This window comes from Mustela erminea, chromosome 13 (genome assembly GCF_009829155.1).
Source record: "Mustela erminea isolate mMusErm1 chromosome 13, mMusErm1.Pri, whole genome shotgun sequence".
Taxonomy (NCBI): Eukaryota; Metazoa; Chordata; class Mammalia; order Carnivora; family Mustelidae; genus Mustela; species Mustela erminea.
The window spans coordinates 60,626,402-60,641,971 of NC_045626.1; the positions used below are offsets into that span (position 1 = coordinate 60,626,402).

The window sequence follows — 15,570 nt, forward strand, 5'->3', positions numbered from 1 at the left end:
CCACCCCCGGGCGGTCGGCTGGGCGCGGGTCCTGCGCCTCTTTCAAGCCTCCACACGGTTTCTCCTGACCAGCCGACTTCGTACTGCCCCCGGCCTCGCTCCTTCATCATCCCCCGGATCCTCCTCTGCTCTTTTTGGGGTAGTTGTCGCCATCGATATACCGTATAATTTACTTAGATGCACTGTTTATTGAATAGGTCCTCCCATTTTCATTGTAAGCTCCCTGAGGACAGGGACCTTTATGGGGTTTGCTCACTGACTTCTCCCAAGTGCGTAGATGAGGGCCTGGGATATAACCATGTTGTAAATAATTTGTAGACATTAGGTTCAGCGTCCTTCCGGATTCATTTTGTAACGTTCGCACAACTCCTCCCTAAGGATGTCTCCAGTGATCACACTCATCATAGTCCAGTGAGCCCAGTATGTTCAGACGATGTGGAATTAGTATCAGAGTGGCAACATTGAACTGAGGGGAACAAGCCGTAGAAGAAAAGAAATACTGCACTCCCCAGAACCTCGCTGACTTCATTAAGTTATGCAATATAACATCATTCTTAGATAAAATAATCACTCATTGGTAAGCGAATTTAATTGGTAACTTTCCATTCTGAGGCTAGTGCTAAGAACCAGAGAGAGTTTAAAGTATCAATCGAGTAAGAAATTTACAGTAATTACCAATTAAACTTTTAAGGCAGCTTTGTGTGTAATATTAGATCCCACACTCTTAACCATTGCATCTTGCACTAAAAATTACAAGAGTCTATTACCAATGCTTAAGATATCACAGTACATACAGCAGTAGTAGGGAGAAGAGAGAAAAGCAAAAGGTATTTTAAAAGAGTAAGGAATTGAAAGGGGGAGAAAAAAGCTTCTTCCTAATCACCTTATTATAATTTCACTACAAGAGATACAAAAAAAAACCCTTAAGCAATATTATAGGTTCATAATCCCATTGTAAAAATGCCCCTATGTGTGCCAAATCTTGAGAAGAAAAGCCTAATTCCTTATATGATACAGATCGGATGGATAGATATGGATATATAGATACATAAAATCTTTTGATTGAAAAACTGGGAAAACATATCCAAATTTTGCTACCTTAAAAGTTTAGATTCTGTGTGAATTCTGAAAATACAGAGGGCTTTAAAACAGTTTGAACAATGAACAGCTAAACGGTCTACTCTTGTGGACAACACTACCATCTCGTGGCCTTATGGGATATTGCTGTTCCATTGCACTTGGACAACTACAACAAAAATCACTTATGTATTTGTCCTTATCTTTACTCCCTCCACAAAACACAAGTCAAATGAATTAATCAACTAATGAATCCATGAGCCAGTCCCTTGCTACTCCTGGTACAGGGCAATAAATAAATTTCCAAGTAAAGGTAACTGAAAGGAAGAAGGAAAGAAGTGGACATGAAGAAAAAGAAAAATCCAAATTTCACCTGAAATGTTATCGTTAAAAGATGTATTCTTTAAAACAAATTCACAACAGAAAGAGTTTTTCCTTTCTTTTTAAAAAAGATTTTATTTATTTATTTGAGAGAGAGAGCATGAGGGGGGGAGGGTCAGAGGAAGAAGTAGATGCCCTACTGAGCATTAGCGGGATTAGCTGAAGACGGTTGCCTAACCAGCTGAGCCACCTAAGTGCCAAGATTCTTTCCTTTCTTAAGTGATAATTTTTAAATATACATTTTGGGAAGAAAAACAATATGGCATTGAATCACAGGAAGGTTATATAAAATAGGGCTTTCCCCCCCCCCCCCCGGATACAAACTCATGACTGATATACTGTATTTAAAGTAAATTTCTTGCCTTTGAGAGCTTATATGGAATTAAGTTGAGGCAAGATGACAAGCAGAATGTTAATATAGAGGAAAACATAGAAGATAAATCTTTAAAATCCTAGCTATATTTTATTACAAATCTATTTATTATATAACCTGAACATCTGATTCCTTTTTGTACAAAGATAGTATAACTTTTATATGATTTTTCAGAACTCTTTGAAATTTTGATAAAGCCCATGTCCATCATCATAAGACTCTGAGAAAGTGACTCTTGACAAGACTATCAGAGGTCCATATATACCCAGGACTCAGTCAGGACTGTGGAATAACTTGGAATAACCTTCCCATTTTCTCATTTTCAGTTCAAGTTCAAAGTTTCTAATACCTTGGGACAGTATATTTTGTCCCAATTTCTGTCACTGATTTTATTTTTTTTTTATTCTTGGCTTCACCACTTAAAAAAAAATGCTTTATATATTTAAAAGGAACAAGTCAAATCAACATGTAAATATCTTTTTCAAAGTGCTATAAGATCTGTGAAAAATAGTGGCACATGTTACTCTGAATATGATTTTAATATTCATTGATTTTGTTGCTGCATTTATTAAAAATGGAATCCTTGAAATTTTTTATCTTATATTTACTTATCATTTTTGCAGAATAAATGTACTTCATTCTTCATACTGTGGACATGCTGGCTGAGCTGCTCTGAGTCTTTCAGGGAGCAAGGCCTTCAGGGAGCACAATCTGCCTGTGCAGCCCAAGCTTAATCCAGTCACTCCCAGACAATTGCTCCTAAGAGGCACATTCACCTAGAAAAGTGCACCAAAAAGGAAAAAATAGAACAGCATATTTTTTTCAGTGACATAACCTAAATTTTTATTGCCCACAATTATAATATTTTATAATTTTAAAGTGATAATTTTACATTTTCAAAGTGCTTTCTTCAGTTATACAACTCAAGGTCAAATATTACTATCTCTATCTTACATATGACAAAATATAGAACTAGTAAATGAACGAGGTAGGACTGAAATCCAGGACTCCTGAACAGCTCAGCTCTTTCTGCTACTTACATCTCTCCACATTTGCATAGAGCAAGAAAAAAGTCCTCACACTTCATTCCTCACTCCAGCAAGCAAGAGTAGTAAATAAAAAGCAGATGCTTTAAATTTGTACATACCACCACAATCAACCAAACTTTTGGTATTTTAAATACCTTGAATGAATGATGCAATGCCCCATCTCCCTCTATTGGTTTTTGTGAGTTCACTGGCATTGAGTTTCACCGTAGCGGTGATCTCCCCATAGTAATTATCTTCAAAGTGATCTATAATAACTCTATCCCCATCAAAGAATTCCAAATTATCACTCCCCTAAGGAGGCTAATTCCATCAACAACCCTAAATGCAGTTTGAAACTCATCTCTTGTAATTTTCATAATCAAACTAAATATTAGCCCCAAATCTTTAAAATTAGTCATGGAAATTAGCATATAACCTCATACATAGAATCAGAAGTACATAGACCAGATAAGAACACAACAAAACTGGATTCCTTTGATCTGTAAACTTGTAAAAGAATTAAGTGTTGTATCCAATGGCAGAGATATTGAGAAGCATTTAGAAGATACTCATGAATGCCTTTTTCTAAGTGGTACCCCAAACCAGTGTTTTCCACAACATATTCATTCTGTAGCATCTAACATATTTAAAATTTACGTATCCTACCTTGATGAGATCAAGTTACATACCCACTGATAAAAACTGAGGAAAAGTAGAGGAACAAGGCAAAATATCTAACAGTAGCATATTAGTATGTTCATGAAGGATTCTGGAAAATACTAGGTCAAACAATAGTCATGTTTCACTGTCATGTTTCACTTTATTAATGTGATTCTCCTTTGAAATAATTATTTTCAAACCAACAAGGACAGATGGTCTTCTGATTCTGAATATGAGTGGAATTGTTAGCCCCAATTAGTAAAAAAAAAAAAAAGATTCAATTTGGAGAAGACCTAGATCTAAATTCGAGGCCATCCACTATTTTACACTTAATAAAAATACGAGTCTGCAGAGGTTAAATAACTTACCCCAAATTACTGACATTTGCCAAAAGTACTTCAAATATACTTCCTTTAACATAAGCTTTCCAGATCCTGTTTTTTAGCCATATTACCTACTTCTCATCAAATTTCAAGTTAGGATAAGCAGTAGCTTATTTCTTAATTCTAATGGAAAATAGAAAACAATACAAGGCATGAAAATATCTTTATTTGATAGCAAAATTTTGAAGTTTGACAATACTTGCTTGAAAATGTAGAATTCTCAGTAAGACTTTTAAGAAACCAGAATTTTAGGTTGTATAAGTTGAAGAGAATGAATGCATTTTCAGATTGAAGTAATACTTTGTTGATGAGACTAATCTAAAATATTTTTCAAACCTCCACAATAAATTTTTTCTTTGCTTTATACAAAAAATATGGCACTTTTCTTATTGTTCAAAAGATTTTTTTTTAACTTAACGTGCCAGTAGAAGTCTGGAGCTTCTCTGGCTCTACTATTCTACTGTGATTCTGTAAAAGGCTCGTTTCTCTTCCAAGGTCAATATATAACTAACACAAAATATGGCTTACTTTAATTCAATTAAATAAGCAATGAAATAAAGCCTTGCTTTGGTACTTTTTGTGGAAGGGTATATAGGTTGGGCTGTACTTATATTTTAGTAGTGCTTTGCCCTCAGGTTTTTCCCTTGAAATATTTTTTTAACCGAAATTCCTGTGTCCTTTTGATCTTTTCTTGATAGTCATTAATGGAGTACAATATCTTTCTTTCTCTTATTTTCTATGCATGTTCATTTCTCTTGGGAACAGCGAGCATAATCCTTGCTCCTATTTTCTACCTCATAATCATTGCCAAGAGATGTTAGAAAAAAATCATTGACATTAAAATTCACAAAGATGTAACTCCTAGATCTCAACCTAAAGCTATGACATTTTAAACACACCTCCTAAGCAGTTCTTTTAACGGTATAAAATTATTCACTAGGCACCTGGGTGGCTCAGTCGGTTAAGCGTCTGCTCCCAGGGGATCCCAGTCCTGAATCAGGCTCTCTGCTCAGTGGGGAGCTTGCTTCTCCCTTCTCCCTCTGCTATTCTCCCTGCTTGTGCTCTTCTCTCTCTCTATCTATCTCAAATAAATAAATAAATAAATAAATAAATAAAATCTTTTAAAGATTTTATTTATTTGACAGACAGAGAAAGCAGGGGCTGGGAAATGGCAAGCAGAGAGGGAGAGGGAGAAGCAGACTCCCTGTTGAGCAGAGAGCCTGACATGGGGCTCAATTCCAGGATCCTGAGATCATGACCCTAGCCAAAGGCAGACGCTCAACCGACTGAGCCACCCAGGCACCCTTAATAAAAAATCTTTTAAAAAAAATCATTCCCTTGCAAATTTGGTAATTATCTTCCCTCAACTACGATATTGTCCTAATGTCATTGACATTTTCAGTTTTAACTGAATTATATAACGTTCATTATTTTTCTCTGTAGCATAAGCAATTTTTTAATTTTATTGATTTTGTAGGATTTTAAATATTGGGCCAACTTTCCTCAGCTAAAGCAGAGGACTAAAGCAACCATCAAGATAAGTTAGGCCAGGGGCACCTGGATGGCTCAGTGGGTTAAAGCCTCTGCCTTCGGCTCAGGTCATGATCCCAGGGTCCTGGGATTGAGCCCTACATCAGGCTCCCCACTCAGCGCGGAGCCTGCTTCCCCCTCCCTCTGTCTCTGTCTGCCTCTCTGCCTACTTGTTATCTCTGTCAAGTAAATAAATATTTTTTAAAAAAGATAAGTTAGGCCAACTGTTTATGATGTTTACTTGATCAAACACATAAAATAGAAGACATTCATTTATATAACATTCCTATGAGCATATCTAGAGATATTTGAAATTCTCATCCAGTTATGTTTATACTCACGAAAACTTGCCATTATGCAAGAGAGTGATGAATATGATACAGTTTTTTTAAAGTCCAATAGCATAGTGTTAACACCTTAAATTTGTCTTATTATGAAGTAAATTAATGCATTAATATTTAAAATTCTTTCAAAGCACCTGAAATAACTAAGATAGCAGCCTGCTGCATGCCGGTTAGTAAGTAAGGTAGAATTACAACAATATTAACTTTTACCTATGCAGTTCACAACACAAGAAGTAGCATTTTTCAGTGATTGAGTACCAAATGATTAGAATCTCTATTACATGTATTTTAGAAGAAAAACATATCACATAAAGACATATTTCAAAAAGGCTTAAGCTTATTTTGAAAATGTCTTTGAAAAAGAATCCAATATTGTCATAGAGTTTTACAAAGAGGTAACTTTTGAGTTAACTTTCTCTATGATATTTAAAACAACCTGTACTTGTATTACAAGTTATTAACTGATTTTTACAATCAGGTATGTTAAAAACTGAAGATTCCAATTTAACATTTTTGAACTAAACTAAAAACATTAGTTTTCGTGATGTACTGTCAGACAAAAAGTAATCAAGTTTTGTTTGAAACATTATTTATAACTTTAGCTTAAAAAATTAAAATTCCATATCACTGGAATCAAGATAGTATAAATCTCAAGCTGATTCTTTTAAGTTTTTTAAGATTTTATTTATTGATTTGAGAGAGAGAGAGAGTGACTTAGAGAGAGAGCATGAAGGGGGAGAAAGTCAGAGGGAAAAGTGGACACCCTGCAGAGCTAGGAGCCCGATGTGGGATTCAATCCCAGGATTCTGGGATCATGACCTAAGCCGAAGAGAGAGGCTTAACCAACTGAGCCACCCAGGTGCCCTGATTTTTGTTAAGATGTATATGAGAAACCCGAGAGCAACCATCAAAAAATAAATAAACTTAAAAATAGTGACAAATTATTAAAGACATTTACATTTAAATTAGAAATTAAAATTAGAAAATATTTACTTAATGCAAATGAAAGCAGTAAAGGAGAAATAGAGGAAAAAGTATGAAACACAAAACAAAAAGTTAAATGGTAAACATAAACCCAGATATATAAATAAGAACATAAAATGTGAATGGATATAATAACACAGACAAAAGGCAGAGACTCTCAGACTGAGGGGGGAAAAACGATTTGACTTTACACCATCCACAAGAGATACTCTTTGTATTGAAAGATAAGAATTCATTAAAAGTTAAATAATGGAAGAAGATATAATCATGCAGATGGCAACCACAAGAAAACTATATTAACATCAAAAAAAGCAGACATTACAACAAGAATATTATTAGACATAAAGAGCATTTTTTATGATAAAAGAATATATACATATAACAATTACAAACATATAACAGAGCACCAAAATACATGAAAAAAAAAAAACTGATAGGAAGGGAGAAATAATTCAACAGCAATAGTTGGAGGACTTTACTACTCTACTTTCATTAAAAATTGAACAATTAGAATAGAACCATTAATGGATTGATAAAATATTTGAACCCTATAAACCATTAGACCCCACATACAACTACAGAACATTCCACCCAACAATAGAATATACTTTTCTCTGAAGTGCACATGTGAACATTCTCCAGGACAAACTATGTTAATTCCTAAAATAAACATCAATAAATAAATCAATAGCAGGGGGAAAATTGGGTAATTCACAAACACATGGAAATTAACACATTAACACACTCCTAAATAGCTAATGGGTCAAAGAAGAAATCAAAAGGGACATCAGAAAATACTATGTGATGGAAGAAAAAAAACATACCGAAATCTATGGGATGCATCCAAAGGAGTGCTTAGAGGAAAATTTATAGCTGTAAATGACTATGTTAAGGAAGAAGAAAGATCCAAAATCAGTAAGTTAACCTTCCACCTTAAGATACTAGAAAAAGAAGTACAACTAAACCTAAAGCAAGAAGGACAGAAATAATAAAGAACAGGGTAGAAATGAATGAAAAAGGAATAGAAAAACAACAAAGAAAAATCAATGAAACAAACCCTAGTTCTTTGGAAAGATCAACAAATTGGGGGGGGGAAAGAGAGAGAGAGAGAGAGAGAGAGAGAGAGAGGTCTCCCATTACTAGAATCAGAAATGAAAGAGGAGTTACTACTACTGACTTTATGAAGAAATACTATGAACAACTGTACAGCAAAATTAGATAACTTAGATGAAATAGATAAATTCCTAGAAAGACACAAAATATCAATACTGCCTCTGGAAGAAATAGACAATCTGGATAGACCTATAATAAGTGAAAAAACTGAGCTAGTAATTAAAAAACTACCTATAAAGTAAAGCCCAGGCCCAAAAGATGGTCTCTGAATTTTACCAAGGTGAAAACTGAATCAACTTGGGGCACATGTGTGGCTCCATTGGTTAAGTATCCAACTCTTGATTTTGGCTCAGGTAATGATCTCAGGGTTGTGAAATCAAGCCCTGCACTGGACTCCATACTGGGTGTGGAACATGCTTAAGAGTCTTTATCTCTCTCACTCCCTGCCCACCCCCAACTCATGTGAACTCACTCTCTCTCCCTTCTTCCCTCTCTTAGAAAAAAAAAAAAAAAAAAAAAAAAGAATCAACTTTCCACCAACTCCCAAAAAAACAGCAGCAAGGAACACTTTCCAATTCATTTTGAGACCAGCATTACCCTGATACCAAATCAGAGACATCACAAGAAAAGTAAACTACAAACCAGTATCTCTTATGAATACAGACAGAAAAATCCTCAACAAAATACTACAAACTGAATACAGCAGCCTATAAAAAGAATTACACACCACCAATACAATTTATCCCAGAAATTCAAGATTGGTTTAACACTTGAAAATCAATTTACGTAATACATTATATCAAAAAATCATTTTATCTCAATAGATGCAAAGAGAGCATTTGACAAAAATCCAGCACCCTTTCATGATAAAAATAAAAACAACTAGTAGCTAGATGGGAACTTCCTCAACCTAATAAAGGGCATCTATGAGAAAACTAGTTAACATCAGACTTAATGGTGAAAAGAATGATTTCTCTCCAACAGCATGAACAAGACAAGGATATTTGCTCTTACCATTTCCCTTCAACCTTGTCCTGGAGGTATTAGCCAGGGCAATTAGACAGATAAATGATGAATAAATGAATGAATGAATGAATGAATGAATGGGAGATATCTAGATAGGAAATGAAGAAGTAAAAGTACTTCTGTTTGCAGGTGTCATGATTGTGCCTAAAGAAAATCCTAAGGAATCCACTAAAAAAACTATTAGAACTATTAAATGAGGTCAGCAAGGTTGCATGATACAAGATCAACATACAAAAATCAATTATATGTCTATACACTTGCAACAAACAATCCAAAAATGAAACTAAGTAAAACAATTCCATTTATAATAGCATCAAAAAAGCTAAAATAGGAATAAATTAACAGAAGTACAAAACTAAAAAATACAAAATGTTGTTGAGGAAAAAATAAAGATTTAAAATAAATGGCAAAATAACCATATTCATGAAGCAAACAATGTAATGTCTTCATCTTAACAATGGTAAGATGACAATACTCCACAATATCAAGACAATCCTTAGAATCCTGATGTTTTATAGAAATCAGCAGGCTGATTCTAAAATTCATATGGAATTGCAAAAGACCCAGAATAGCCAAAACAATTTTGAAAAAGAATACTGATGTAGGACTGTCACAATTTCAAAATGTACAGAAAAGCAATGATAGATAATAAAAATGTGTGGTACGGGAACAAAAAACCAGACTGGCACAATAGGAATACAGAGTCATGACTCTATCCTACATTTATAATCAAATGACAAGGCTGTCAAGATCATTCAGTGGGGATAAAATAGTCTTCTCAACAAAGGGTGATTAAACACCTGAATAAGCTGGCCTCTTACTGACAACATATACAAAACTTCACTGAAAAAGGATCAAAGGCCTAAGAGCTAACACTATAATACTCTTAGAAGAAAACATAGTGATACATCTTCATGACCTTAGATTTGGCAAGGGATTCTTAAACATGACAACAAAACCAACAACAACAATGAAACAGATACATTGGCCTTTGTCAAAATTAAAAACTTTAGTACTTCAAAAAAAAAAAAAAAAAACTTTAGTACTTCAAGGATACAATCATGAAAATGAAAACAATCCACAGAATAGGAAAAAATATCTACAAATCATATGTCTGAAGACTTGTATTTAAAATATATAAAGGACTCTTAAAACTCATAATAAAAAGACAACCCAATTTAAAATGGTGATAGATCCAAATAGACATTTCTTCAAGGAAGATATACCACAAAGAGATACCACTTCATACCCAACGGGTCAGATAATAACAAGGTGTTGGCACGATAGTGGAGAAATTAGAAAACTCATCCACTGCTAATGGGATTAGAAAGTAGTGCACCTGCTTTGGAAATCTATTTGGCATTTCACTAAAATGTTGGTTATCATATGACCTAGCAATTCCTCTTCTAGATATACATCCAGAGAAATGAAGACACATGCCCACATAAAACCACATAAAAAATATAGCAGCATTATTTATAATAGTAAAAAAGTGAACACAACCAAAATATCTATTGTAAAAAGGGTAAATAAATAACATATCCATGTAATGGAGTATTACTTACCCATAAAAAGGAATGACATGATACATGCAAGAACCTGGATAAATCTAAGACATTATGCTAAGTGAAAGAAACCTGTCATAGAAGACCATATGTGATTCCATTCATATGAAAATCCAGAATAGGGAAATCTACATAGAAAGTAGATTAGTGGTTGCTTAGGGCTAGGGAGAAAGGAGGGTAGAGAATAGGGAGATGGGAAAGTAATAGCTAAAGGGTAAAGGGTTTCTTTTGGAGGTGATGAAATGTTCTAATACTGATTGAAGATGGTTGTATGTATCTCTAAATATAATATGAACCACTTAACTGTACACTTTAAAACAGTTATTATATATGTGATGAATCATTAAATTCTATTACTAAAACCAATACTACATTATGTTAACTAACTTGAATCTAAATTAAAACTTGGAAGAAAAGAAAAGGTTAATTGTATGGTAGGTAAATTATGTCAATAAAGCTGAATTGGTGATAAAATGTTTGCTTGTGTTTCAAATCAAATAGATTTCTAACTTCTGACAATCATCTTCCAGTTTTATACTACCATTCCTCCTATTCCCTTACTGTATATTGTGTACAAGGAAACAGTTTTGTAAAAATTCAGTAACAACTGGCCAGGTATAATCAACTTGTAAATGGATTTCAGAATGAATTCTCTCAAAATACAGACAGTATGACTGAAATATTTTCTAGATGCATTGTTAGTAGGCACTACCCCTCTACCTCAGTTTACTGAATCTCTTTTGAGTATACAAATAGTTGCATTCTACACCACAATGAATCTCAAGCAGCTCATTGCCCCTTAAGGGCCTCAGCTTCTCTAGGCCATCCTGCCTAAAGGTAATTCCGGCCTCATGTCAGGGACTTAATGTCCCAAATATTACTGTAATTTTTGACAGGTTATGTGATGAATACCATAAAAGGTGCCTTCCATATCCCTGTGTCTTGGGTAGAACAAGTAAAACGAAAATTTTCCATACTATATTGGATTGTAACTTGGTCATACCTAATAATGCCATGCCCACAGAGAGAAAAACTCACATTGTGCAGACAAAAAGAAGTAAACTCCAAGTCAGAATTTGATTCTAGAACAGGTCTGCTATTAGAGATATGTATCTTTAGACAGGGAACTTCATGGCTCTGGATTTTTATTACTATATAAATTACGTGGACCAGAAGACCTAAGACTTTCAAGCCCCAAATCCCATTAATTTCAAGCCATGACATATTAAAATGCATAAAGACTCTAGTTTTAAGACAGTTAAAACTCTATTGGCAGTTAAAAGAGACTGCCACTAATAATTACAGAAAAACTACAAAAACAAAACAAAACAAAACAAAATCAGTTACCTTCAAAAACACTAGTGAACAACTGTTTTGGAGTATTAGTACCAGTCTAAATTCAGTAGACTCAGAGAAGGAATCTTTCATAAGAATGTATGTGAACTGGGGTGCCTGGGTGGCTCAGTCATTCATTTCAGTTCAGGTCATGAACTCAGAGTCCCAAGATCAAACCCGACATTAGGCTCTATGTTCAGAAGACAGTCTGCTTGAGGATTCTCTGTCTCCCTTTCCCTTTGCCCCACTGCTTGCTCGCTCTCTAAAACAAACAAATCTTTAAAAAATAGAGAATATATGTGAACTAATGACCAGCTAATACACTCCTCTACTTAATATCCATGTCTACTTCAACACTGGTATCATGTAGTTAACTCACAAACCAAATACAAATCAAATGGAATTGCAATGATATGCCAACCACATCTCAGAAGAAAAATTAAACATTTAATACCCATTTACATGCATTAATGATAACTCAACTTGTGCTTTAAATATAGCTTATGCTATAAACAATTTGGGTTTTCAAAATGAGATGGCTTCTATTGTATGTTTAGCTATTTTGTTTTTAATATTTTATATATGCTTTGGCTAATCTTAAATTATTTCTGAACTACCAACAGCTAGAAACCAATGTTGCCTTTTCATTGGTTTAAAAGTTAAGGGCATGTTAAAAATCAGATCATCTAATTCCTGTACTTATCTTCTCAAGTAGAAAGGACAAAACTGTTATCTAAGTTAAAAAAAAAAACAAAAAACCCTGCAAAAATTGCCAACTGTAGTCTAACCTAAAATATGTTATTTAGTACATCATGAAATCAAAAGTATGAAAGGGATAGTTTAAGCAATCAATGATTTATAACTAATGCCTTCTGATGGTCAGTTACATGGCACAGAATACTACTTTAACAGTAATAAGTCTTTTCAGATATAAAGCCTACTTTTCATTTGGTTCAAATCTTATCTTTGTTAAGAAGTAGAAAAGTGGGTTTCAAATATATGTACTTTCCAGAATGGCCAAGTTATAGATGTATTTTTGCAGATAATAGAAAAGATGTATACCTCAATAATAGAAAAAAAATGTAAAGGTATCTGGAGTGTTCACTTTGTTTGAACTAAATTTAATACTTTATTCAACAGGCTCATGCTTGAGTAATAAAATTTCTAGGTTTCTGATATTCTTCTACTAAATAAATACATCTATATATTATACACACACATATATATGTATAGAGGACTGTATTAGTGTACATATTGTCAAAAGGAACACATTAAAGACATTATATAAAAAAATTTACATTTTTAATACAAAAACAACTTTTATGACAAATAGACAAGGTAAATTTAATTTTTAAAAAGAAAAATTTCTGGTAGAGAATTCTAGTGATAAATGCACTGAAAGAATCTTTTGGAATAAACCACCTTTATAGGAAATTATTCACATCAGACTCTATTAAAGTGCAAAAGAGGATATTTATTTTAGAACTCATACCAAAGACGCATTATGAATACATGTGTAACTCTGGTACAACAAGTCAGGAAGATATTACCCAGCCTCAGTGATAAGATAACCTTGATCTTAACATGGTCTGCCTTTTAATATGTGCCCCATAAATAGTTAATTCTAAAAGTTGAACATTACAAGCAATTTTCCCTATTGATAGCTTTATGATTAATTCCGGTAACAGAGGGAAAAGTCTTAGTTCTTATTTTGCTAATTCTCTAAAGTCAGGTCAGTCTCACAAGAAACATCTGATTACTATCTTCAGTGAAAATTAGGAAGGATATTTTCAGATTTTTTTAAACAAGTTAAATCATAGATATTTATCATATATAAAAATAAGCAAAAGGTAAATTTTAGGGTATCTCTAGGTTTTACTTTTTTAAAAAAACATTAAATCATTTTATTTGCAATGAAGTGATGAAAGGAGTAACCTGTACAGCCAACTGGTATCCTGTTTTTTTTTTTTTTGGTTTTAAGTAGGTTCCAGTGTGGACCCCAGTGTGGGCTGAACTCACAATCCTGAGATTAAGACCTGAGCTGAGATCAAGAGTGGGACACTTAACCAACTGAGTCACCCAGGCACCCACACAGTTGCTTTCTTTTCTTTCTTTCTTTTTTTTTTTTTTTAAGATTTTTATTTATTTATTTGACAGACACAGATTACAAGTAGGAAGAGAGGCAGGCAGAGAGGGAGAAGCAGGCTCCCTGCTGAGCAGAGAGGCCGATGTGGGGCTCGATCTCAGGACCCTGGGATCATGACCTGAGCAGAAGGCAGAGGCTTTAACCCACTGAGCCACCCAGGCGCCCCACAGTTGCTTTCTTAAGACCAATGGATGAACCAACTGAATCAAGATCTGTGCAAAGATGCTGAGTGGATAGTTAAATCAACTGTCATGCAGCTCCTTAAAAAACTGCTACAGTTTTTTTAATGGTCACTATTGCTCACTTTTAAAACCAAAGCAAATATCAGCATGAAGTCCCTCACATATGCTCATTTTTCAATGGCTTCACATAATGATTCTCCAATTTAGAGTAGTCACATATACACTGATGGTTTTAGCACAATGGAAAACAAAAAGGAAGAAAGAAAAACAAATGTGGTTTTATAAGATGAAATCCATGAAGAGGATAGTAATGACTACAGAAAATCAGTAACAGACTGCCAATAATAATCACAGAAACCAGTTTATCAGTGTCACAACAAAAGGGTATGATGAATTTTTTCTAAAATACTCATTTTTGAGGCACCTCGGTGGCTCAGTCAGTTAAGTGTCAGTCTTCAGCTCAGGTCATGATCCCAGGGTCCTGGAATATAGCCCTGCATCAGGCTCCCTGCTCAGCGGGTTGCCTGCTTCCCCCTCTCCCTCTGCCATTCCCCTGCTTATGTGTGCTCTCTCTCTCTCAAATAAATAAAGATTTAAACATTTTAAAAATAAAAATAATACTCATTTTATAATGGATCAAACTAACATATTTATAAATTATTTATGTACTTTTATGTGAGGTTTGTTTTGTTATTAACATTTATGCTTTTCTGCTATTTGTTTTCCTACTCTTGCATCGAAGTCTTCCCATAAATCCCTGGAAAGTCACAAATATCCCATGGCCATGGGTAAACCACAGAAGTAGTAATTCATCAAAATCTATTTTCACTTATTTAATAAATATATCTGTTGTGAGGTTAATTTCTAATTATATAAAATAATCCCATTAATCTATGAAAAATAATGATATTGATTTTACTATGGCTCAAACCCTTGGACAAATAAATATCTCTGATTACCTGTTAATGTAAAGAAAATGGGAGTAAATTTTATATTCATATTTAAACTACTGAATACCTGTAAACAAAGTAGCATTTATTAAAATAAAGTATACACTTAATTTATACTAAATTCCACTCAGATTTACACAAGTTTTTTATCCTTAATTTTTAAATACACACATGATGTTTTTCAAACATTATCAGTCAGATATATACAAAAGTGAAACATGACATCCAAGCCAGAATATGATTCTTAAAATAACAACCTCTAAACAGCTAGTAATGTACAATGTGTAAAATTCCAATAAAACACAGGTATATTCTTATAGAAATGTTAGTCCTATAATACCGAGCGATATTTACAAGCAAACATGATCCAAACAGCACATGCAGATTCAGGGTAAGTAAACACTCGGACACGGACTGCCAGTCGCACCTGGTCTCCACGGCAACAGATTATCTCTTCACAGAAAGGAGACCTATATAAGAAAGAAAGTGAACT

At 33.9% G+C, this 15,570-nt stretch overlaps 1 protein-coding gene across 4 annotated transcripts in view; it reads right to left on the reverse strand.

Moving 5' to 3' along the window:
• Positions 1–2,362: 2,362 nt before the first annotated feature.
• Positions 2,363–15,570, reverse strand: part of CEP76 (centrosomal protein 76) — a 34,379-nt gene continuing 21,171 nt past the window's right edge. For 3 of the 4 annotated variants that reach the window (XM_032310345.1, XM_032310342.1, XM_032310344.1), the window contains exon 12: positions 14,764–15,547. In XM_032310345.1, coding sequence (XP_032166236.1) covers positions 15,409–15,547 — 139 coding nt within the window. In that variant the 3' untranslated portion in view covers positions 14,764–15,408. Of the gene's footprint in view, positions 2,608–14,763; positions 15,548–15,570 lie in introns of those variants that run through there. The other variant, XM_032310343.1, reaches the window with a different exon arrangement.